Source organism: Ornithodoros turicata, chromosome 4 (assembly GCF_037126465.1).
Source record: "Ornithodoros turicata isolate Travis chromosome 4, ASM3712646v1, whole genome shotgun sequence".
Classification (NCBI taxonomy): domain Eukaryota; kingdom Metazoa; phylum Arthropoda; class Arachnida; order Ixodida; family Argasidae; genus Ornithodoros; species Ornithodoros turicata.
This window is the reverse complement of record NC_088204.1, coordinates 6,384,723-6,410,499: the sequence shown is the minus strand read 5'-3', so window position 1 is coordinate 6,410,499 and position 25,777 is coordinate 6,384,723. Positions and strand designations below refer to the sequence as shown.

At 43.9% G+C, this 25,777-nt stretch overlaps 1 protein-coding gene across 3 annotated transcripts; it reads right to left on the bottom strand.

Moving 5' to 3' along the window:
* Nucleotides 1-202: 202 nt before the first annotated feature.
* Nucleotides 203-25,777, bottom strand: LOC135390868 (adapter molecule Crk-like). 3 transcript variants are annotated; one of them, XM_064620815.1, is made up of 8 exons: nucleotides 25,693-25,777; nucleotides 17,421-17,543; nucleotides 16,599-16,806; nucleotides 15,227-15,277; nucleotides 12,368-12,499; nucleotides 8,186-8,344; nucleotides 7,261-7,338; nucleotides 203-4,449 (listed from the first exon to the last, which is right to left on the bottom strand). In XM_064620815.1, the coding sequence occupies exons 1-8, from the start codon at nucleotides 25,719-25,721 to the stop codon at nucleotides 4,312-4,314; spliced, it is 918 nt and encodes a 305-aa protein (XP_064476885.1). In that variant the 5' UTR covers nucleotides 25,722-25,777; the 3' UTR covers nucleotides 203-4,311. The 3 variants fall into 3 exon arrangements, with proteins under 3 accessions (XP_064476885.1, XP_064476884.1, XP_064476886.1); XM_064620814.1 differs by lacking the exon at nucleotides 25,693-25,777 and adding an exon at nucleotides 23,690-24,258; XM_064620816.1 differs by lacking the exon at nucleotides 25,693-25,777 and adding an exon at nucleotides 23,690-24,253 and having other exon boundaries at nucleotides 16,653-16,806.

Here is a 25,777-nt window from a genome sequence, read left to right as displayed (position 1 = left end):
GACTGCTTTAAGTTGTTCAGTTCAGCACTAATAAACGAAAGTCTCAGGACCACGTCAAGCAAATTCAGTACTCAAGTTGCTCATGTTTTAATGATGTGCTTTGGAGCATGGCTAGCGTATTGTTGTCTATGACACGCAAATCATCCTGCATGCACTTCATTCGGTCTTCTCATTTCAGCATCCTCAAACTTCACACTTACTGTTCCATCTCAAATAAAACTTTATTGCTTGCCAAACTCGGCAAAATACTTTTACAGGACTAAAAAAAAAAGACTTTCATTCGACTGAAATCATGCAACACAAGCACTGCATCAGCTTGGAGCTTCATGAATTGGGACACTGCGTACACACAACTAAACATAATAACAAAGCATGCAGTCCTTGCTAAACAAAAGCAGTGCAAGTACGGCACTCGTTATAGTACCTCTGCAGAACACTGTAGAACTGAATCCTACCGACAAGATAAATAACACAAGAATGGAAGGTGGGGGGGGGAGGAGGGAGCAAAATAGTGTTTGGTCATTTGTTACAAACTTCTCTTCGCTCTGACAAAAAGTTCTGTTCACACAACCACACTCTCGAAATAAAGGTAGTTACTCCCGTCATTTCTTCGTGGAAAGTTTCCTTTAAATATAACAAAGTAGTATATTACAAAACTGTACACACAATGCACACAGCACCACTCAGACTACCGTCCTTGTTCATGTTCATGTTCATGGCACTGCAAAGCTCAAGGTCAGATAATGACAAATGGGTAAGAGCACTGCTGCGCCAGCCCATTATTTGTATTTACTTTTTTTGTTTTGTTTTCCACAGGGTAACTCTAGTGCAAAAACTTTGATATGCATCCTGCTAACATTTTAGAAAAAATGTACCTAGAATTTAAAAAGAATTAAATGAAGTCAACGTTCTGTTTCCGCCTCATAGCTAACACGGCATGCATAAAGATACGAAAATTGTACCCGTCTTGTAAGATCACGTCACTAGCCATACTTGAGGTTGCTGACAGACCTGAAATTGTCTCTTGGTAATGTAAAGGGTGTTGCTACAAGACTTGACGGTCCACCATCTCAGGCCAGTGAGATCATTTCACGCAGTAACTTGAATATGCAGTGTATTATAGTTGCATTCAACAAATTTACAAGTACATGACACCTAGAGGTACACAGCTATGAGCAAAATGCAGTCAGGTGCGTTGCAAAATCAGAAATGTGTGTGGTGAATGATGTTGGAAAGTACAAAATTCATTAACCTTGTGAGCAGGGTTGGTTACTGGAAACTGTAACGGAAACGGAAATGGTAACTACCCAAATTCTGCAGGAAATTAAAATAAGAAACAAAAACAAAATTATTTTCGTTTTCGTTACCAGTAACGGAAACGAAATTCAAGGGTGGTAACGGAAACCAAATTCACCTAATGTAACTCTCCTTCTGCCTTCCCTTGACATCTTCTGCCGTCATTTAAGCCTTTGGTGTTTGTGTTCCTGTCCTTCTGTTTACGTTGTGCTGCTACGAGATCCCCGGGCCGATAGAATGAACACCATAATGCTGAGAAAGAGATGGAATGATCTCATGGAAACAGAAACCGGCATTGAAAACAGCTAAAAAACGGAAACATAACAGAATTCTGCTACAGTAACGAAAACCACTACAGAAAATCATCTGGAGATCGAAACAGAAACAGGACCGAAACATCAAGGTTTTCAGGTACGGGGAAAGAGAATCAGAAGTGCTATTATTTTTGGTGACCAACCCTGCTTGTAAGTCACCAACATGGAACAATAACATGTCTGCCATGTGCTACAGGCATACTTTAGACACAGCCAACATGAAAAATACACACACATTAGTTAGTCTTCGAATAAAACTATTGCTGGACCATAATTTTCTTTGAAGGGCATCCCCAAATTCACAAATGTCTGCGTGTGAATTTGATATGCACGTAGAGGCTCAGCACGATGCGTGTAGTGATGTAACTGGCCAAACACAGCGGAATCAGGCCTCAGTGCAACACCCCACAGTTCATTATTCTGTGCCGAAGAGCATTTGGTTGTGCCTAATATCATAGCAAAACAACACAGTCAGAGAACAGACCGAGAGAAAGGGCACATAGCGTAGGACGGTTTACTTGCTAATCAAGTGTAGCAAGATCACGGGGCCTTTTCAAGAAACTGCTTCGAGCCTAAGGGGACATCTCTGAAGGTGATTCCAATAACACCCCTAAACCACAGAAATCAAATGTAGACCGACTGCAAACACACATGTTCAATGCTGCAGATTTCTTACGGTGTAACAGGTGCAGGCAAAGAGGCCCACTACGCTCAGTCCGTTAGCAGACTCAACTTTATTCTTAGTTCTGTACTCTTTGTAGCATTGATGCGACACAAGCAAGCCTAAGTGATTCTTCTTTGCTGACAAGCAGCAGAAAAGTATGTTCTATCGAAAGACAGCAAACCATACAGCTCAAGCAAGTGCAGTTTAGTTTTTGTTGTAATCAATCTCATCCAACCTGCAGACTGTAGCACATAATGTGCATGTACATTATTAGTGTACAATGTAGCATATTTTGTACACCTGCAAAGTTGCAGGTGTACAAAATATCACGTATAGGTAGAAGCCTCAGCCTGACTCTGTAAACCAACTTTAATTTAGAGTAAAGGGACTTAAGCCTGCAAAAAGAGATAGTATCAGTAAATTCCAGGAATTTGAGTAAGAATCTGCATAAAAGATGCGCAGTTTGATACACACACGAAAAATCTTCCAAAAGCCCTCACAGCCCTGGGACAGATGAAATCAGTGCCTTTCTCTCTCCCTCTCCTTTTTTCCCCCACAGAGATTTGGCACTCAAAACTCGAGCACGAGTTTCGGTTTTGAATTGAGCACCCGACACATTGCGCAGGATGAGGACCATGAGCGGCATATGTGAATAGGACAAAATTGGGTTCGTCGCAACAAGGTGGTGATCGTGCAATTTACAATGTTGCCAACAGAAGTAGTGGAAATTCTTACAATCGTCATGTGCAGCCTGAAAACTGTTTGGCCTTCTCCACACTTTACAGACTTTATCGACACAAGTTTTTTTGTGTTTTTTTTTCATCACGAAGTTTATCCACCAGCTTGCCTGCACCTATGAGTCGTGGTTACTTTTGCTGAAAGTTACCCTTTTCAGGAAAAGACTCGTTTCTTAGAAGTTTAGCAATTACTTTCACATCTACACGTGTGCGAAAAAAAGGCAAATGAATCAACATCGGGCACCAGGTTTTGGTGACACATGCAGACACACACAAGTGACATGCAGAAGTAATCTGCTCGAAATGTTTGAGAGGGAGTGTATTTGATGCCTTATAACCGTTTGCCTGCAACGAGTGATTGCAACAAGGTTTAAGTTTCATTTCTCACCCCACAATCGATGTAAAATGGAAAAGAGATAAATGGGCAACATGGCACAAACTACTTTAAAACCTAGATACAAAAGAATGTCTGCACAAAACATAACATTCGCTTAACCTAACCACTGTATACTGAACATAAAATATTTTTTTGCTCCTAAACAACCAACGACACTCAGAAGTTCATAAAGCAGTTCATCGTGATGCTTCTGTCAAAATCAACATGTGGAGGAGAGGGTCCTAAAGCACCAGTCGATATACTCCACATTTTGAGCTCAAACATAATCGTACATGTTATCGTGCAAAAAAAGAAAAATCAAAATGTACTAATTAAAAATATACTCTTGCAACAGCACTGAAGTATTAATAATCTCCAAATTGCTGTTACGGGACAATTTTCATACGTGCACTACTTGTTCCCGAAGGGATTCATTTTCCAGCTTTGTTTCCTATCCACAATTTAACGATGGGCTGCACAGCCCTTCAAAGAAGATACGACATGAACAGACCCCAGTCATGCATCTGAGCTTTGTTCCACTCTCACTAGCAATGTAAAATCGTCTCAAAATCAAATGATCTCTTCAATTAAGATATTTAAAACGCTAAAAAATTGGCAAAAGACCCTCATCCTCCCAGAACAAACCATGAGATGTTCCTAAAAGACAAAAAAAAAAAAGAAGACGGAAAAAGGTGGATGGTGAAGAGAGCATGCCCTCGGAAGGTAAAAAACAAAGAGAAGAGAAAGACACACAAGTCGGCAGAGTCCAGTTTTCTTGTGACAGAAATGCTGCCATCAAAGTTCTCCCAGCGCCGACCGACCCGGTGGAACATCAAAAACTGATTTCACTCCGAGAGCACTGATCGCAAAGCAAACACACTGTGCACGTTGTGGTGGGAACATCCTGAAGCTGTCCCTGGGACGTTATGGTTCGTCCTCGTCGGGGTTTTCAGAGTCAATGAATTCGACGTGCGTGAAGGGGAAGTGTCCTACACGTCCTTTCAGCTCTCCTTCCCACTGACCGTTGATGTTGGTCTTCGTCACTGTTATGATGTCACCTACCTGCAGGGCAAAGGCAAAATGAATGGTCTCGAAAAAGTTGGAAGGCCCACTGCCTTCTTAAAGATAAGGTACTCCAAAAAAGTGACTCTTTTATATTGATGGGAACAGGCACGGCAGAACGTCCTGAATTCAGGGGGACCTCAGATCCCGGGGACCCAACCGGCGCCCCACTTCCATCCCCCCGCCACCACCAATTCATGTCCGGGTCATCCCAAAAATTCGAGGCAGTCTGAATGATAAAAAGTGGCAAATGCTTTATCGTTTTCGTCTTGTTTGATCGATTCAGGAAAAGGGTTTATACCATTTTATTCGCATGCAGCACCAGAGAGAACACTTTGGCGCCTCACCTCCATGGGAATTTTGCGCCCCCTTCACAAATTCAGGCCCTATAACACACAGTAGCCCCTATAACCCCCCCCCCCTCCTGCCACCCCTGGGATGGGAATATACACTGAAAGGGGTGTAAGGGTGTTCGCCGGACAGTTCTTTTGAAGACGCAGCTTCACCTCCACATAACAATGAAGAGCGATTGAGTGAATCCTGTGTGCTGCTTTATGAAGACCACTCATCTGTACACTCAAAGAAAAAAAAAGAAAGAAAAAAAAGAAAGCATTCCAATACGCCTGATGTAATAAAGTCCACAAACGAGACACATATAGAGTCCCAGCACTCCATGTGTTCATTCTCTCGTCTCATGACTGATAACGTTTGAATGCACGAAGGTGAGCGCCCACAATTAGAGGCATAATTCCTACATAACCTGCGCTTACGGATTCTTTGTTTGACGTTCAATTCATCTCCGGCGTACTGGGTATAACTTATCTGATAGTGTCAGCGTCATCAATTGTCTCACGTTATCTGACAGTGTCGTTTAGTGTTGGGAATATTGCCACAAGCCCAAAATGAGCTCATTCACAGTGCTGCTAGTACACGTCATTTTGCAATATACGGGATTCCAAATGGTAGAATGCTGTCCATTGCAAATATAAGAATGCGAGAGAGAAGAAACAGCTCAAATATTCAGAACAATATGTACTGCATCTAATGCGTTTATTTGCAGGAATTGCTACCAAAATAGACTTGGAATAACAGGAAGCATGGAGAGACAACAACATAAGCACTATCTGTCCTGTGTTCCTGATTCTGCACTTCCTGTTATTCGAAGATGATACATGTGTATGTACCAACGAGCCCAAATATCTATACTTTTCGAAAATAGACTGTCATTTTGCGTAAGCTTTCTCGAATGCATCATGGACTGCTCATCTGTTCCACTTGTAGCCACAGCTGTTTAGAGAACTACATGCCAATGTACTCACTTCAGCCCCTCTTGACGTAGGGCTCGTGTCACCACAGCCACCTTCATTATCACGACTGGTACAATGCAATGTCATTAATTCAAACTCAAAGGGAACTTTGAAGATTTGTTCGAATAAAGCGGAGTTCGAACTAAAGGAAGCCGCTCTGAATGAGGGCGTTGGCAGCGTATACTAGTGAAAGCGTATATATTATTTAGCGTATACTAAATAAACGTGTGCACTAAATTCATGCAAATTCGGGTGAAAAAACTTCCAGTACGCTAAATTTGGAGAGAAATCGGGCTCAGTTATTCAGACTAATTGTAGCGGTTTGGTACAAACGGTGATGTAACTGCATTTTTCTGCCAAACAAGTAAGTTAGTGCATTCCTACAGACATCCCAGTGAGGGCAATTTGCCGGGTAAAAATCGGGTTTCACCCTAGAGAGGCAACCTTCAATTCGGGGTGCAAATTTGGGGAAGAATCAGGTAAAACCCTAAAACTTCAGGCTCTATTTATGATTAAGGCCCTTCTTTTTCTGCTCCGGCAAATCCTGAATTCCGCGGCAGGGGCTCACGAATTCTGCATTTTTGCCGCGGTGAAGAGTAAATTGTCCTAGTTCGAACAGAAAATACTCTTTATTAGTTCTTAGCGTTGAGGAACATGGTTACCATGTCAAAAAAACTGTTGCAACTTAGCATAACAAGGTACATTGTACTTTCTTCTGAGAGGGAGTGATGTTTGTCACTAACTATCATATTGTACTTGCTAAATGACCTGTCTGCATCCACAGGAGAATTGCCTCTTCCAGACGTGGTTGCGCAGCTTTCCGGAGCCTCTTCCTATTCGCTGTAACAGGGTGTCTACTAAAGCCTCTTCCTATTCGCTGTAACAGGCTGTCTACTAAATCGTGGCCCCCAAATTCCACAACTTTTCCAGGTTTCCACCGACTATTTCAAGCGAATTCCCTGACCAAAACAAAAGGAAACTTGGTGCCTGCTGCTACGTTTTCATACAGATCCCTCATAAAACGGATCATTTGTTGAGAAATTAGTAAGACTGCCCTGCTTTTCTCACTCTGAGTTTGTCGTATCGGCGAACTGCTACTCGCAGCAACATTGCTACCGTGTTGCCGCTCAACCACTCATCAGCACACGCGATTCACTGCGCATCGTGACGGCACTTGTCTGCGACTTTCCCCGACTTCAGCTGCCTCTTTGGCAAGTTTCCCAACAATCCCTTACTTTTCCAGTCACATCGAAATTCCCCGATAATTCCCTGTTTTCCAGGATTTCCCAGGTTGGTAGACACGCTGTGTAAAGCCACGTGCCTTCACTCGAATCTCGTCTTTACATTGCATGATTGCTGTTAAAGTTTGAATTAACTGGGTTTCAAATGGATTGGAAACATTGCGGGACAAACAAACATTTAAAAATTGTTTGAATTAACCACTAATTTGAATTATCAGAGTTTAAATCAACGAGGTTCTACTGTACAAAGTTCTGCCACATACCTCTAATTTCAGAGCTGTCTTGTCGTAGGCATTGGGAACTCTGGCCTGTTTTACACGTGCTCGTGCGGGTAGCTTTCTCTGCAAAACACAACGTCCACGAATGACATGTATAGTCCAGTGTGTACAGTACTGGCAGCTGAACCGCAACTGCATCCATTAATCGCGAACCTAAAAGTCCAGGTTTAAATATGCAATGTTCCCGTTTACGAACTAATCAAACATCCAGCAAACACAACTTTCAACATAAAGATGCAGCACAGTCATAAATGGAAACCTTTTACTACAGTAATCATGAGATTTTTCACTTAAAACACTAAACCACATGGCAGAGCTCCCCGGAAGTCATGAGAGCGAATTCGGAGGGCATCGGGGGTAGCAGAGGCGGTCTTCTTTGCCTCTTCTTTGGCCACTGGAATCTGCCAGTAACCTAGTTCAAGACCAAGGAAGAAGTAATTTGCCTCCTTGGAGGCTGCTGGGCACATTGTCCATACCCAACTGTGGGATTCCAATCCATGACTTTGGACCCGGATTTTTGCACCTACGTCAACCTACGTTACTGATGCAGTCGCGGATCTTACAGGCGTAGGTATATTCGCTCCAAGATCGAACTGTGCCGGCGCACTGCGGAGAACTGAGGACTACCGCAGTGTGGAGACGTCGTCTGCTCTTACACGTTTATTCCGCGTTCACTGCAGTAGGCGGAGCGTTGGGAAACCGAACAGTATTGCAGCATCGCGGCACAAGTGATCTTCTGGTGAACATACGCAAGAATTACGGAAAAGAACCATCAACTCCGAACATCGGCCCATGTGTTATCCACACTAGGATGGTGACAGTGTCGCCCCCATAGGTCAACCTCGTGGCAAATAGTGCGGATGCGAATACTATCAATAATATCTGCGCTCCTCTCTAGACATAGCTGTACCTGCACGTTGGAGGGAGTGTTGTACTTGATGGGGTCCCCTGTGGGAGGAGGGACAGTCCGGGGGCTTTGGGTGGCATTCCCTTGCCCCGGGGGCTGCTGAGGGGGGGAGGAAGGGCGATGCCAATTCTGGCCGTCATTCACTTGCTGGCTCTCATCTACCTGTGAATGATTCACGTGCAACATACATGAACACGCAGAAACAAAAGGCCTTTGAGCAGGTTTGACTCTTTTGCACTTTTAAACTCGCTCTATGACATGGCATAGAGTCCCTGCAATGTTCTACGCGCTTCCGTGAAAACGTGGGTGGCCTGTAGTAAGAAGTACAATTTACAATTTCTGAAATATACTGTTAAACAGATAGAAACAAAATGGAATTGAAAATATTTTCTTGTTCGGATGTGGCCACAAGAAGGTGAATAATATAACACTAATATTCATCGTGTATATAATACTAAGTCGGAATCAAGGTGCTGGCATTTATTTGGCATTATAATGCCGATTTTTGCAAGTACCGTGTTTGCAAGATTGTACCGCACACTTATTTTTTTTTTTTTGTCAAAATATGCTCTCAAAACCGCTTGCGGATTAGAATAGCGCCCAGTGCTTGTCAGCCCAGCGAAAGCTGGAGGGCTGCATCATCGCACACATCGCGTTTCCATAGCAATTACGTGACCACGCGTACGCCATTTCTCCTTTCGTTCGGAATACCGGAGTGACACACGCCATTTGTGTGGAGTCACGCCTCATGGAGTACCCAGTCATGCCACAGAAGCGGTTTCACTACGAAGCAACGTTCAAGTGGAAGGCAATTCTTCTGGCGGAGAAAGGATGGAAACCAAGCAGTATCACACGCTTAGGAGGAGGAGGAGGAGGAGGAGGAGGAGGGTGGTGGTGGTGGTGGTGGCAGCGGCGGCGGTGATGATGGTGATGATGGTGGTGATGCTTTGGGTGAGCTGGAGACGTTCATCCGTGACCGAAGAAAGCAGGCGGAGAACATTTTCTCCTGCAAAGGCTTCAGGAAAGGGTTCGATGGATCGAAGCATGGCTGTTTCCCAGAGTTGGAAAAAGCGCTGGCAGGCTACGAAAAAGGAGTTGTGCCAGAGCCAGCAACCAGTGTCTTCGGACATCGTCAAAGTCAAGGCACCGCAGCTAGCCGACAGCCAGAGGGTACTCCCCGATTTCTCTTCAAAGCGAGCAGGAGTTGGATTCGGAAATTCCTGAGGCAAAAGGGATTTTCACTGTGGTGGCGGACGAGAATTTGCCAGGAACTGCTGGTTGACTACGAAGAAAAGTTTATCGCGTTCCAGAAGTTCGTGATCAGGCTTCGATCAAATAATTATATGGCTGGACAGATCGGTAACGCCGACAAGACTCCCAACATTTTTTTTATATGATCTCTAATTACACTGTGCAGTCGAAGGGTATCACCCAGGTACGTATTCTTTCGTCCGGCAACAAGAATAGTGTCACAGCAACACTCTCCTGCAGAGCGAATGGACACAAGCTGAAACAATATTTCATCTTTAGAGCCTTAGGTTTTCGGGTTTATCCCAATTCTTCCCCAAATTGAAGGTTACCTCTTTAGGGTGAAACCCCGATTTTTTTCCCGGCAAATTGCCCTCACTGAGATGTCTGTAGGAATGCACACTTACTTGTTTGGCAGCAAATGTCGTTACATCACCATTTGTACCGAACCAGTACACTTAGCTCGAGTAATTCAGCCAGATTTCCCCCCCCAAATTTAGCATACTGGAAGATTATTGCACTCTAATTCCCAAGAATTTAGAGCATGTGCTCATTCACCCGATTTTTACCCCCCAAATTTAGAAAATAATATTTCCCGAAAACTTCAAGCTCTACTCATCTTCAAGAGGAAGGCGTTACGGACCAATGTGACATTTCCTGAGGATGTTGCAGTGCGGGTGAGCCCCAAGGGGTGGATGGACGACGACTTGATGGATAGACTCAGTGTGGCGGAAGCGACCAGAGGCTGACTTGGGGGCGTGCACAATGCTGGTACTGGATTCCTTCAAGTGCCACATCAGCAACCGTGTGAAACACAAACTCGCTGCCTGTCACACAGACCTAGTCATCATCGCTGGCAGAACGACAGCTCAGTTACAGCCGCTCAACGTGTGCTTAAACAAACTGATGAAGGACCATGTGCATGTGGCGTACAACGACTGACTCATGCTCAGCATGCTCTAATGCCAGCTGGGCGCTTGAAGAGAGCGACGCTTGGAGTGTTGGCAAACTGGGTTCGCAATGCATGGAAGGTGCCACCGCCACCCATGGTTGCACGCTCCTTCAAGAAGTGTGGCACATCCAACATGTTGGGCGGAAGCAAAGACTACTATACCTCTGGTCAGTGGAAAGTGACAAAGAACTGTCGTCAGACTCTGACAGAGACATGTAGCAGCGCTTCTTCTTAACCTCGTTCTGTGACATCCAGGGTGTCCCAGAAAACGTGACATTGAATTATAATAAAAAAAACTACACCACCTAGAGTCATGCGGTCAACGGCATTTGTTCTTACTGGGTTTTTGCCACCTCCTCACGTGAATGTCGTGTAACGCAAGTTTAATTATGTAAATTTTTGCGAGCTCAAGTCGTAAATTTGCCTAGTAAAGGTGACTTTTTTACCCCACCAATGTGAAGAGCGTGTCTAATTTAGTCAAATTAATGACAATTGACAGGGATATTCAGGAGCTATCCCATCGGAAAAAATAGCCGAACATCATGCTCTACGGAGGTCGCACAGAATAGCGCACGATGAATTTTTCAGTGCAGTCTTTGTCAGTCCGACGAAAGGAGGTTGGAAACCCAGCCCTCCTCGACGTCGCAGAAAGAGATACAACAGGCACGGCTTATCACGTCCGACTTTCGCTGGGATAATGCTTTCACTCTACCAAATTTAGGAACTGTTACTTTTCCTACTATCACTCTGTGGGCTGGCTTTGGAACCTCCTTTCGTCGCACTGAGAGCGATTGCGCTCAAAAAGTCATCGCGCGCTATGGTCCGGTGCTCCAAAAAGCATGGTATTCGGCCATTTTTTCTGATGGGATAGCTCGTGAATATCACTGTGAATTATCACGAATTTGAGTGAATTTGGCACGCTCTTCATATTGGTGGGGTAAAGAAGTGACATTTACTTGGCAAATTTCCGAGTTCAGTTCGCAAATATTTACATAATTATACTTGAAGTACATGACATTCACATTAGGAGGTGGCAAAAACCTAATAAGAACAAATGCTGTTGACCGCATGATTCTAGGTGGCGTAGTTATTATAATTCAATGACACGTTTTCTGGGACACCCTGTATAAAGGACAGTTTGATTTTCGTCATTAATTTCTTTATTCCGACGGCAGAATCGTCACTGAACGAGCTTTCTTCAGTTTGCGGGGCAAAACGCACCTGCGCGTTACAATCGTGCAAATACGGTACTACGTGTTGGTATTACAACACAAAAGATGGGTATTTGTGCCAGCCCCAGCTCCTAGGACAGCATCCAATTCGGAACACTGTATCACTGTATCTGTAGTGTACTTTACAATAAGCTTGTGCCAAAATCAGATGATTACTCAGTACTGCGTTCCACCTATAGTTGCCTTGAAGAAAGTCAGGGCACCACGATTCATTAGTAGAGCCTGAAGTTTTCGGGAAATATTTGTTTCTAAATTCGGGGTGTAAAAATAGAGTAGGTAAGCATGTACTCTAAATTCATGCGAATTCGGATTCCCTAAGCTTCCAGTACGGCCAATTCAGGGAGAAATCGGGCTCAGTTACTTAAACTGAAAGTACTGGTTTGATACAAACTGTGATGTAACTGCATTTTCTGCCAAACAAGTTAGTGTGCATCCCCCCCCGGACGTCTCAGTGGGGGCACTTCATCGGGTAAAAATCGGGTTTCGCCCTGAAGAGGCAGCCTTCAATTCGGGGATCAAATTCGGGGAAGAATCGGTGTTAAACCCTTAAACTTCAGGCTCTACTGATTAGTATGTTAGTACCACGTATTGTAATAAAGAGACAACCTTCGCAGAGGATGAAAAAATAACAAAAATGGTTTTCTAACTTCGCCTTTTCTACATGGACAAGCAAACTTTCTGAGGGAAGAACAGAGCACATTCTGCAGAGCATGCAGAGCACGGAGCAGAGAGTGGGGAAACAAGGACAATGACCTTTTCGACATAGGGAACAGGTATGGAACCGGTGTGACCCATACTGTTCCTTGCCGTCCACCACTGGTCTTCATCCTTGGAGATCACCGTTAAATACTCTCCTCGCTTGAACGGTAAGTCGTCCGGGTCGCCCTACAACAAAAAATCGGACGGCATTGAGACACTTCGCTCACAGAAACCACCCAAGTATATGTCCCTGTAACTCATACACAGACGTGAGCAACTATGGGACAAGCCTGTCAGCGACAAATGTAATATGTGCAGCAAGACTAATTGAACCTCTGTATGCAATAAGGGGATGAGCCGATTTATCCTGTTTTTACTACTTCTGCTGCAGTGACATATACATACCAGTATGTACCTGCCAGAGAAAATTTAGGGCCGTATTGCTATTTATTGACCCGCTGCAAGACTGTAAAAAAAATGAGAAATGCATGCGTGTCAATGGGATCGGCCGTCAGTTCAGGCCCCTTTTCTCGGTTTGGGATTTTTCGACTTATCCCCTTATTGCATACAGAGGTTCAATTAACACTGTAGGCACGTGCAGCAAGGGTATTGTATCACAAAGTAATTCTAGTAGTACAATGCAGTGATGGAACTGCCTCAGAGCCCACGGGCGCTGGCGCTGGCGCACAAAAAAGCTACATTTGGCGCAGAATTTCACAGAATGGCGCACCTCCGCCATATGTATCCCACTGCGTCCTACCGCAATACGTCGTGTTTGCAATGCATACTCTCCACTTTATGGCGAATATCGGGGTTCAGGACATCTGGGAACAATTATCGGCACGTACGGTTTAAGTCCTGAAAGCTCAATTTCTCGCGCTCTCCTTACGCGCCTACACTCTGCGAGCACGCGCGATGTTACGTAGTAGCGGAAAGCGTGGAGCGATCCATAGTACAGGCGCTGGCAACTCCGGAATCAGCGTCGTCAGTTATTCCCATCCACAATTAGTTAAAACGCGGTTGTTTAAAAACAACTCCCATGCAAACGAGCCAATATTCCATCGCAGGCACGTGGCGTGCCCACAGGTTCGGTAAATTTGTACAGCCACCTTTCGTCCAGGACGCAAACACTTGATGCACTAACAGTGCGCTTTATTGTTCACAACTTCTCTTTGAAGTACAACAACGTAATATTCGGTTCAGCAGTGACATCCCGGCAGTTTAAGAATCTTCGTCGACTTGGCGGGCTCGGCCGAAACGACACGGCTTGACTCGGCTTTGCTGTCCAGAGGCATCACGAGAATAGACAGGGCGCGGGAGCATCGCTCGCGGTTTTTGTTTCGTTTTCATGCGTCCGAACCGGGGCATCTTTGTTCGGCGCAGCTGTGGCGCAGAATTAGGGAAAATTGCTTTTTCGGCGCAGGGTGGCGCAGGCAATCCCAAATGGCGCACTTTGGCGCAAATGGCGCAGCAGTTCCATCACTGACAATGTATCAGTATCACAAAAAATTTGCATTATGCGACCGCGGAAACCCAGAGTGGCTAGTAAACCTTCCTGCAGCTCCTACCACACTACAAAGTATTGACCCTCCAGTACTCGAATAGTGTTTGTTTGGCTACAGCAACTTTCACATTGTTTTGCACCTCCTCTGTACGATGGTTCTGAGAGGAAGAGTTCAATTATTCAGGTGTACGCCAGATGAGCCCTGCTCAATGTTTCGGACAACATAGTTTCCTGGCAGGCAAAAAGGCAACAGCACTCCTCAACGACTGGCGTTTAAGGCTCACCCAACTCTCTTTAGGTGAGCCGAATCAGCTACAGTCCCACATTGCTGGCTATGTCAGCCAAGTGCAGACACTAACTACAATGCATTTTTCGGCACATGTGATCACGTTACCAAGTCCGTGTCTTCAATGCCACATTTTGAACCTATCCCGTTTCTGACCCTTGAATTAAAGGGGCACTAAAGTGAAAAAAATTTCTCATCGCAAAATGAAGGATGTGCTTACAGCATCTTTCAGCAGTACAAAAGGAATATAATTAATCTATTAGTGATTTTTGCACAAACGAAACTGCAATTTACCCTTTCCCTCTTGTCTCCTCCTCAACATGCGTAGCAATGCAGAGCAGCCTGTTATTGGTCTTCTCAAATGATCTTCAGCGATGATTGGGCAAATTGTTTGAGACCAAGACCAATGACAGGCCTCTCTGCATTGCCATCCTTATTATGGAGGAGAGAAGAGGGACAGAAGAGAAGAGGGGGAGAATCCCATTTCTTTTGTATCGATGTTAAGGTAACAACATCTTTCATTCCGCGAGGAGCAATTTTTTTTACTTTAGTGCCCCTTTAACCCTTCTACAAAGTGACTGGACAAGGTGAGGGGCGTCATGAAGCTCTCAACCTGCCATCAAAAGCCCTTCATATTAACCGTATCAGTTTGCTAACCCTTCCAATCAGGAGATTGGACAATACTGTTGGACAATAATAGCGTGTTTACAGTGAAAACTGTAAATACGCTGCAATGGCATGTGTAGAGTCGCGCCACAAAACAAATAGTAGCCTTTTTCCTAGCTATTGTCCATTGAACATTGAAAGAAAAATAAACAGACTGTTTCTTATTCACTGAAGACTGTCATGCAGTGTGTCACCTTGTTTAAGTTCTTTTCAATTTGACATTCTGTTCATTCTTCAAAGCTGGCAAATTTACTAAACACATTGCTACACTGCACACTGGTCCTACTCCATCTTACGCTCATCTACATCAGCTGCGTGCGTTGGGCAGCGCACAGCCACTGCGAGACACGAGGAGCTAATTTCATACCCAGATGCAACGCTTCTGCACCTCGCAGGAAGACAATAATCTTTGGTATCTGTCAAGAGAGAAGACGCTAGAGGTAGAGGGAATACTCACGCTGCCTTGGAAGTCATACTTGGCTTTCACCCTCTCAACCTTTTTGGCTGCCTGCCAACAGACAACAACAGACGCATATGTCGGAGACATTTCTTACATTCATAACCGCGTTGCACAACTCTGCCAACGGAAATAAACACCGCATTTAAATTATCTCCCTCCCGTCATGGGTTCATTTGGAGTCTTTCATTACACGTGTCTTTTGTTGTAGTATGCCGTTTTCTTTTAAAGTGAACACAGACATCATACTCCTCCGCTCCAAGCGATAAAACTCACGAAACTTACTATTTTCAGTTGACATTTCAACTGCGAAGCTACATGTCTAAAGACTGCCTAAATCATCTGATACGCTAGCATTACATAAAATGATCACACTACGACATAATTATGTTGCGAATAATTGATAATAACTCAAAATAAAAGCATGAGTGACTTTCACAATTCATATCTTCTTCATCCCAGCATTGGAGGATTGCTGGCAGTTTCACACACAAAGCAATGCACGGCCATCATTTCGAAACCCGTGCTCTATTGAATACATTCTATTTGAGGTTTAAGTGGTAATTTGAGGTGGTACAGTGCCGGAAAAACGTTTACGGAACACACTCCAGCACATTCCTTCCTCGCTAGCAACGAATGGGACTGTATGGACAGGTGTATCCCGTTTGAAACAATTAAAAATAATCTTTCAAAAATAAACGCTTAAGTACCCACCGTTAAAAATATATCTCACAGAATACACGCTTAAAATCAACGGTTAAGAATACATAGTTAAAAATAAATCGTTTCAGAATCCCCCCAAATCCACCCTACAGTTGCTAGAGTCATGTGGTATGGCCCAAATCAATGTGAATTGCAAGCAAGGGGCTTCAACTAACCCTCACAGGACCAAACTAGCTTAAACTATCCCAAACTACAAGAAACCAAACTAACCTAACCTAACATAACATGATCTAGCCCGGCGCAAATTGCAATCAGTCCGCCTCCGCGCTAGATGGTGAGGGAATTTTGAAACAGTTTATTTTTAATGGTGATTATTAAACGGTGATCTCTAAGCGGGGATAGTAAGCGGTTGATTTTAGGGGATATATTTTTAACCGTGTATTTTTAAGCGGATTATTCTTGAATGTTTTGTTCTTAAACGTTTATTCATAATGGTGGATTTCGGGGACCCCCCGTATGGACTTGGACATGTGCCTAGGTAACCCATTCACCTGTTTACATGTCTACAGGGTGCCATTCGCTGCTAGCGCATCGCTCCGAGGAAGGAATGCGCCAAAGAGCGTTCCGTAAACTTCTGCCCAGTACTGTACCCACAATGCCTACGGGTACAAAGACAATACCGATCGTAGTACCACAGGTAGCATTTCACCTCTTGCACGCAGCATGCGTTGGGTTGCAAATGAGGCACAACAGCTGCCCTTACAGGTTTGACGAGAGGCGTTGTGTCCAAGTAGTGGAGCTTGTAGAAATTGAGCAGGGATGGGATGTCTGGAAACATCTGGTCACCGATTCGAAACCGTGTTTGTTCAGCTTGTGTCACACGGTTTACGATGTAGTGAGACACCTTGTTGTCTTCCCTGTGAAGTTAACGGGAACAGTAAATGCAAACTGCATCAATGCCCCCTACAGATTGTAAACTTTGAAGCCCTCTTAAAAGCAACTGCCTCTATACTTGTGGCATGCATGTGTTCGTCATTCAATTCATTAAAAATTTACGGATTACAGAACATGGCTTTGCTCATTAATGTTGTGCACATGCCCTTAGCTAAGTTCTACAAACAGTTATAAGACGAGCGAGACCATAACAAATATGTGGTTGTGCCAAAGAGCACAAGATGGCGCAGGAAACAGCAAAATATGACAACCTGACTATCACAAGAGAGAACCGATGTTCTGAGGCTGGGACAACCAGAAGATCCATCAGATCCAAGATGTGGGTTCAACTCCTACAGCTGGCTAACCTTTTCAGTGACTTTCATCTTTCATCGTTCATGACTATCACCCTTAGAAATGTGTTGAGCAATAGGAATAATGTTATTGCAAAACAGAAAACAAAATTATAGAAAAGATTATGGGTAACAGATATAATATTATATATAAAAACAGATATAAAAATTAATTTTTGCATCTACTGGAAGCCTGCAATAATCTGTCTCCACAATCCCCGCAATCAAACATTAGTCTAGCGTACCTGACGCAGAGCACAAGGTCTCCAGACATGGTGGTGCTGTTGCGGACAAGGAAGACCCCAACCTCCCGTTCGGCCATCAGAAGGTCAGTCGCCTCTTGCCTTGACATTGGGCCAAAGAACCAGCTGCAGAAGATGCACACACATTTATGAATGGATGCATGTATTATAACACACATCTCGACCGGCGCAAAAATCTAGATTTACGTGTATCAATGACATTATGATACTGATTTGCTACATGCTTTTGTGTGCTAACTTCAAAAAAGGACACTAGCGCAAAGAACGGCAAGACACGAATGAATCCGCGGTGAGCGGGCGAAACACATATCGAAAAGAATATCATCATTATCATCTATCATATCATCATATCATCTTGTAAAACTGCGAAAGTTGTAGCTCGCAAAGTGTTAATGGCTGCCGACCTGCTCAGCACGATGGATGGCTGTGATGTACTGTCGCTGTCATCTCTAACCATGACTTGGCTCCAATGAGTGCCCGCCTGGCGGACAACGGAGGAACCAGCATTGGACTTGCTTAGCAGTACTGTGTACCGACAGAGTACCCATAAACAAGCATAGACACACGGAAGAAGAAAAAGGGAAACAGGATAACAAGGGAACTAAGGGAAACTAGTTATCTGTGGAATGTCTGCGAATTCACTTTGCACCCATCTCGGGGCTTATCATGTAGGCTGCCGTGCAGGCTCCGCAACAAACGGTCTGTTGCTATTTATTCATGCAACATGGCCAGTGTGCTGGTATGGGACTGTGGACTGGAGCAGGAAGGGGCATGACACCGGCAAGTGTCACCAGGGTTGGTTACCGAAAATATGATTGCTTCCGGTTCCGTTTCCTGTAACTGAAAAACTCGGCTTTTCGTTTCCGTTTCCTTTTAAGAATTTCGTTTCAGTTTCCGTTTCCTAGGTAGTTTCGGTACTGGTTTCTGTTTCTCATCCGGAACTCGTCCTGACTGGTTTTGGCTTTTTCGTGTCAGATATTCTAGTTACATAAGATGCAAAAGGACGGTCACACCAAACACAAACACTAAAGACTTTAATACAAAGTTCATTACGAATCTTATACTACACCACAAGTAGATTCCTCTCTAGGTTGCGGAAATACATGCCTTTAAGTTTCAATATCTCCGCTCGTGCGCAAAAATAACAAGTCATCCAAAACTTTCGCGTCCATCTTGCTGCGCAGTGGGCTCAACACGAAAGGAAGTCTCGAAAATAAACGAATGAACGAATGATGACTGAAAGAATGGTGCAGATATATGCAATTTTCATATTAACGCGAAAACACTGAGGGGAAACGTCCTGCGAATTTGGTTTCCGTTAACACTTTTGAATTTCGTTTCTGTTTCTGGTAGTGGAAACTAAAACAATTTTATTTCTGTTTCCATTTTCGTTTCGTGTTGAATTTCGGTAACTACCGTTTCTCGTTTCCGGTAGCCAACCCTGAAGGTTACACGCGAAAATGTAAACACAGAAAGTTGCTTCCGTCACTTCTGTTCACTGGGAAGTGTTGCAAGCTCCGAAGCTTAACTGTAGTTTAAACATGTTTATTAAAGAAGCTTAGACGTGGAGGATGATGAGGTATTAAATCCTGTCTAGTCCCATAACATGCCAGACTCGTAAGAATAAGATGTGTACGAAAAAAGCTAAGCGCAGCAAAATAAAATTTTGCTTGCTTTCAAACATTGCCTACGCCTTGTACTACGCATTCGGCTGAGCTACCTCCATTATGGCAAAATATAATGCATAAACGAGGCCAGAGCTGCCTGTTTAGTCATTCTAGTCAACTATTGCACTTATTCTTTTAACATGAGCTGTTGCACCCTATATTCTGCATTTTTAAATCAGACGAAATAAAATATAGTCTATTTTTTTGCTTATAGGGTGAATGACCCTCTTATGAACCTCAGTCACTGAACAGCAATTATACAAGAAATATCCCAATTTTTTGTTTAAATTCCTCCTTAAAAGAAAATCTGAGAAAGCCTGTCTTCCATAGCAGCAAGTCAAAATTACCAGCAATTCTGCATCTCCACATAACAATTTTATGTGTTTGTTAGTTCTAGCGCAGCATTGTGCTAATGGGTACATTGACGTAAACTTGCTATATTTCATATCTCTGTCCTAGACAAATAATATTTATAACTTATATTACACAAGGATTTGTTCTCAAATGTTCACTATTCGATCTGAGTCACGCTGCAGTGGTCTTTTTTTTTTCAGCATCAGCTATTTAAAATTTCCAGAAATTTTGCATCTCTCGGTTTGAAGCTTGTAAAATTTCACCATCAACAGAAGCACGGAGGTGTGTAATGTTTGCCGATATCAAGCCCCCTTCCACCTTCAGTCAACACCTGCGTACAAGCACACTGATAGACTTGGTAGAATAAATTACACCATTGCGTAAATTAAGCAGCAGGACAAGAACAAAGTGACTTCGGAGTAATACTACGGACAGATACTGTAATCTTAACTGCCACCCTAATTTTCTTTTTCTCGTGTCAGTACTTGTGGGTGTGAAAACGTGCCGGTACCAAGCCCTGCTTGGCGAGCCCGATACTGCTTCCCTCGTTGCAGCCAGTCAGAAGCTTAAGAGAGCCACGTTGTGGAAATGAGAAATCGGTTAGGAGCAATGGCGACCGTACACACACAAATCACTCTGCTGCTGAAGTTTATCTTTGATCCAATTTCTACGCAGTCACACCTACAAAGAACAGCCACAGAATGAAAAAATGGCTAGGAAGCAAGCGAGCTGGTGAAGATGATGCATAATGTAAAAAAAAACGAGACTAGGGAACACGAAAGGACAGATACAAACACGAAGTCTCAAACACCCTTCTGTGTCTGTCCCTTCGTGTTCCCTAGTCTCGGGGTTTTTACATTATGCAGCCACAGGATGACGCTCCACGATTGCACATATTGTGACAATTGTATTTGACTTACAGATAACCTTACACGAGGCAATGTCAAGCTAACGTGAAAGCAGCGGCAAGCCACACAATGAAGGAAGAAGGCATAAACCTGAACTGATCTATTGGAACTGTTGTTGCCAAGAAAGGGAGAGGGAAGCATTGGGGGTGTGATCCCACGACGAATGCTCCTGTACCTGCGCTCCCCTGTCCAACATCAATAACTGTCGTAGCGAGTTCACAAAAATCCAGGCAAGCATCCCATTTTTGGCAAGCATCCCATGCAAGCATTTTTTGTTAAGCGCTCCCCCCACTGCTATTATTGATTTCGATTACTCACTAACCGGCACTGCTTCACAATTCCCCGACTCGGTCGCCAACTTCGAAACACTGTGTGGACGTCATTTGGAGTAGACAAACATTGTCTTCAATTTACTGGACGACAGGGAATTCAGAGAATACCTCGTTATAACGAAGTCAACGGGACCAGGAAAAAATTCAAGGGGCAATTCGATAAAAGCTAAAAAAATGTGGAAGTAGCCTCAGAAACGTGCATGAGCATTCAAACAACAAACCTCGGTGATGAGCACCTTAACAAACTTTTAATCGAAGTGCTTTAAAAAAAAGAAAAAAGAGAAAGCAGTGGTACCTTCTCTACCGGCTTTCGCCGGCTTGCAGTTCATACAACGCGGTTCAAAAAGGACGAATTTCGACCAAGACAGTGCGAGACATAAAATAGGGTGATAATTCGAAAAATGTGGTTTTGCTTTTCCAAAGGCCTACTCAGTCCCGCCGCACTGTGTGTCTCAGCTTATGGCAACGGCAGCCTCTAACGTGCAGCGTAACGTGCCAATGAATTTTATTTGAAGGGAGCAATAAAAGAAAAACAACTACTTGAGTTACAAACAGGTGCTACATCAAAAGTATCACATGTTTGTAACTCAAGTAGCAGGAAATTAACGGTCGTTTTTTTTTCTTTTATTGCTCTCTTTAAATAAAATTTATTGACACGTTACATGAGACACCCTGTATATCGACGGGCGGATCCGGTTGGTCGAGCCTCACGACAGCACTACCAGCAGAATGCATCGATGATTATAGAACACAACTCGGGCATGTAATGTAATCATTTTCGATTTTGTTGCAAATTATGCCAACGACCAAGCGTTGACAAGCGTAGGCAAGATGTTGGCACGAGGACATGGGAATGGAGGACTCATCGCTATAGCAACTATGGCCTCACCGTTGTTCAAGCGGTTGAAGCTCAAAATTATGTTTTCGATTCCCGAAAAGGCGCACATAGTGTGCAAGTAATGCAGAACGGTGCAAAATATCGGTACGGGGGATGGGTGCATTCCTTGTACTGCATATATGTGGCACATATACAGGGTGTTTCACCTAACGCGATAAGAAATTCAAACTTGCGACATACTTCGCCAAAGGATTGTGGGACTTTCGGCAATTACCTTCTAGAAACTTTTGCCGCCATTAAGGAAGGCATGGACAATTTTTAATTGAGGGAAATTAATTTTTTTCAATCGAACGTTGAAAATTGCAAAGTGAACCTCACCGTTTTTTGTTTTTTTTTACAGAAATACGAAGTCCTCCACGGAAAACCACAGACCAAACAAAAACTGTGCACAGTATCGCGATAGAAATAGTCGGGAAAAAAATTAGTGAAAACTACGCTTTAGCCCTGCCTACTGGATTTTCGCAAAGAAACACAAGAGGAGGAAGTGTCTCCACCTTAATTTGTTTTGCCTTCCTTGTGATAAGACGTTGTGATAAGAGAAGTTATTTTGTTTTCTTTGTGATAAGACGGTTGTCACCAGCATCAAGGTCAAAGTGAGGGAAAGAAAGGTAAAACATGGGAGGCAGACATTGCCTCCTCTAGAAGCAGATGTTGTGCGCGTTTCTTTGCGAAAATCAAGCAGGCGGGGCTAAAGCGTAATTTTCACAAATTTTTTTCGACTACTTCTGTCGCGCATAGTTTTTGTTGCGTCTGTGGTTTTTCCGTGGAGGACTTCACATTTCTGTAAAAAAAGGTGGGGGTCGCTTGGCAATTTTTCAAAGTTCAATCGAAAAAAATAAATTTCCCCGAATTAAAAATTGAACAAAGACTTCCTAAATGGCGGCAAATGTTTCCAGAAGGTAATTGCCGAGAGTCCCACAATCCTCAGGCGAGTACGTCGTCAGTTAGAATTTTTTTATCGCTTTAGGTCAAACACCCTGTATATCGATGAAGCTGTAAAATATGCCGACGTAATGTTCTTCGGGGCTGTCTGTGATTCGTGTTGCAGCCATGGGCCATGTTTTGATTAGCATTTTTTTAGATCTGGCTCCAAGAATTTTACTGATCTGTGTACTCCTAAGTGTAAGCCGGATACGCAATGTTTTCTTTTTGCATGCACCTCTACTTCTCAAACCCTGTCCCAGCCCCCACTTGAAAAAAAAAAAAAAAAGGATCAGGTCTGCACCTCTACACTGCATTTTATTGCAAATTATCAATATCTTTTTCTTGATTCGCACACAATTCATTACTTCAATTATATCCAGATATAATTGATCCACGCTGTTCGAGGTCTTGTACTGGTTGACGGCAACTTGAAGCCCGGCAAACTATGCGAAATTTTCAGCGTCTCGACACTTTTAACTACGTATCTAGCTACACTTTTATGAGCACATCGCGAGCTATGCGTGGGCGTAAAGTTGGCGGAAATTCGTAGCAGACGACGCGATTGTCTTCACCTATGCAGAGGGAGTATTGAGGCACCTTAGCCGTCAAAATAAAGAGTGTGGGCCTGGCAGCGACGACGACGGGTCCCGTCGATATAGCGTAGTCAGGTTGGGTGACTGGCCCCGTCGATATAGTCACTACGTATGGCAATACAACCTGTCGTCAACACGGACGGTTGGTGCTTTTAAATTTTCGCGGTGTCGCCTGAATAATATCAACATCAATATGAACAGCTGTTCCATTACATGGACAGGCCATGTGCCAGAATACGATCGTTGAGTACGATTGAAGTTCTTTGTCGTCATCGAATTTGCCATGTTGCCTCGACACACTGATTCATAGCTTTGGCGGTGATGAAATACAGGTGACGAAAAATCTCAACCTGTAGGCCTAGTAAACAACCGATGAAATTTGATCCGGGTGAACGCGTTTCAAACATTCCTGCGTTGGACAACAGCTTAAAGGTACGGAGAGACACAGGAATACAGTGAAGTGCAACAATGGTTCTGTTTCTGATGAAAGTGCGGAGACAATGAAAGGAAATCCTGTTAAAAGTGACTTCTAGCTTCCGGGTTTTACTATCGATTAACAGCCACTCGATACAAACCTGTTCTTGTCGTACGGGTCGAAGTTTCCAGCCATTTCTGCTGATGGAGAAATGAGCACACTCAACGGAGTCACAAGCACAAAGCACCAGAGGCGAAAGGTTCCGTGTGATATATCTTCAGCTCACAATAACCAATCGTTTCACGGAGATCATGAGATCGGCCATGGGAGTGTCATACTTGTTACACTCACATCAACCACTAAGCACAACTGCCAGCTCACAAATCGGCCGAATATCGACGACTCAAAATATCTTCTGGCTCCGGACGCACAGCACACTTTGAAATTTTTAGCACGTTCTAGAGGAAAAGCTGATCAAGATCGCCGATGGTTAGGCCTACGGGTAAGCCTACCGATGCCGCCGCTTGAATAAGGCACACGTACGAAAGTACGACCGATTAGTGAAGTCCGACGATCAGCGGGATGCAGACGTGCAATCCGGAGAAAAATGTTGTCATCAGGGTACATAATCAAGGCAGATGTAATTGCATACTTGCACCTGAGCCGCACAAGCTCGGCGGTACTCTACGCGAAAGTGCGTTTACTGCGCCTGGCGGCGTGTCGGCGTACTGCGGATACTAATCAATATGGCTGTGCGTACGGGGTCGCTTTTCTTTGGCCAAGGACGTATTTGGGCCGCAAGCGAGCTCCATTTATTGACGTCGCGGAGTTGGGAACATACGTTGCACGTGTCTGAAGAAGAGTCCAGTTCACTTCGACACGGCCAACGAAGAATCATTTGCGATGCTATGTTGCATATGCGCAGCAAACTGCTGCGCATATAGTACGCGCGTTTACTGGTGCGCCCCTTTATAAAATTGCGCAACGGTCCTTATCAGGTGGAAGATGTAAAGAACAAAAGTACAGATTTTGCAGTGCACCTTGTTCATTGATTCCCGAACGAACGCGGACGTAGAATGGCGCGATGAAGAATGTAAAAGTTTATTGACAAACAATTAATGACACTTATTTTTTTCTTTCGTAGTTCCAGGAATACATTGGTTCAAATAATAACGCAGCATACCAACGATAAACTACGAAGGGATGCACCAACTATACCTATTGATTTTTCTTCTTTTTTTTTTAATGACAGCTTCTTTCAGTATCTGTCTTTACCTGCAAACGTAGCCGATTCACAATGTCTCATAGGAATTGAGTTTTCATTCTTTTTCATTCCACGTGGGAAGGTGTGACAACAGCTCAGAAATCTGTAAAAACTTTTGAGACCACATGTGCAATTTTAAAATCCAGGCATTTATAACACGCGACGTCTTTCATCCAATTTAATTTTCTACTTACTCGCCACATTATCACTCATTTGAACAGAAAAAGCTAAAGCAGACGTATCTTTCGGAATAAATAAAAATGTAAAATTCTGCATAATACGCCAGCGTGTCTTTTCAATGGCCCACACTTCGTCATCTAATTAACTCTGACGGGCGTCGTCTGCTGCGCTGTCGTCTGCAGCACGTCCTAACACTTCGCAACACCTTCGAAGGGTCATATAGCCATTACTAGCCATTATTGAAGCCTACGCTCTAAATAATGGACGGTTTTCGGAAAAGGGAGTGGCCGGGCAGGGTATTTTGGCTGTATCGATTATACTCTAAACGCAATGCCACCTGCGCCGCTCTTTCCACAAAAGCGCTACAAAGTGGCCCGACATCGAGGGCAGCCTCTCCTTCCATGCATTATGGATTCTTCAGGCCCTTGACAACGAACACATCGTTTATGGCTAAAACCACTAAAGGGGTATTATCGTCCTCTTGTAGTTTCGGGGCCTTCTTTATGCGATCGTTCGCAGTAGTTCGCAGAGCAGTTCGATGGCCACATTTCAAAATTGTAATATTCATATTTACGGCTTTACGAAAAAATTGTAATTTGCTCCCAATTACTTATAATTGAATTTTATAGCCAGTGCTGTCGCCGCAATGTCGTTTCTGGCCTGCCAAGTAATCGAGCCACCGATTCGAGAGATAGAGAGCGAGAATAGTTGATAATTACCTCCTGCTGTATCTTCGCGCAAGCATCATGCGGCAGACGACACGCACACAGGAAGTAGTCGAACAAAACTTGTTTATTGCGCAGA

What these genes read in the sequence shown, in the direction of transcription:
- LOC135390868 (XM_064620814.1), bottom strand. Translation starts at nt 23,724, where the DNA reads ATGGCTGGAAACTTCGACCCGTACGACAAGAACAG. An exon ending in GACCTTGTGCTCTGCGTCAG is followed by an intron (nt 16,807 to 17,420) that starts GTACGCTAGACT and finishes TTAACTTCACAG; the next exon opens with GGAAGACAACAAGGTGTCTC. An exon ending in AGACAGCTCTGAAATTAGAG is followed by an intron (nt 4,450 to 7,260) that starts GTATGTGGCAGA and finishes TTTGCCCTGCAG; the next exon opens with GTAGGTGACATCATAACAGT.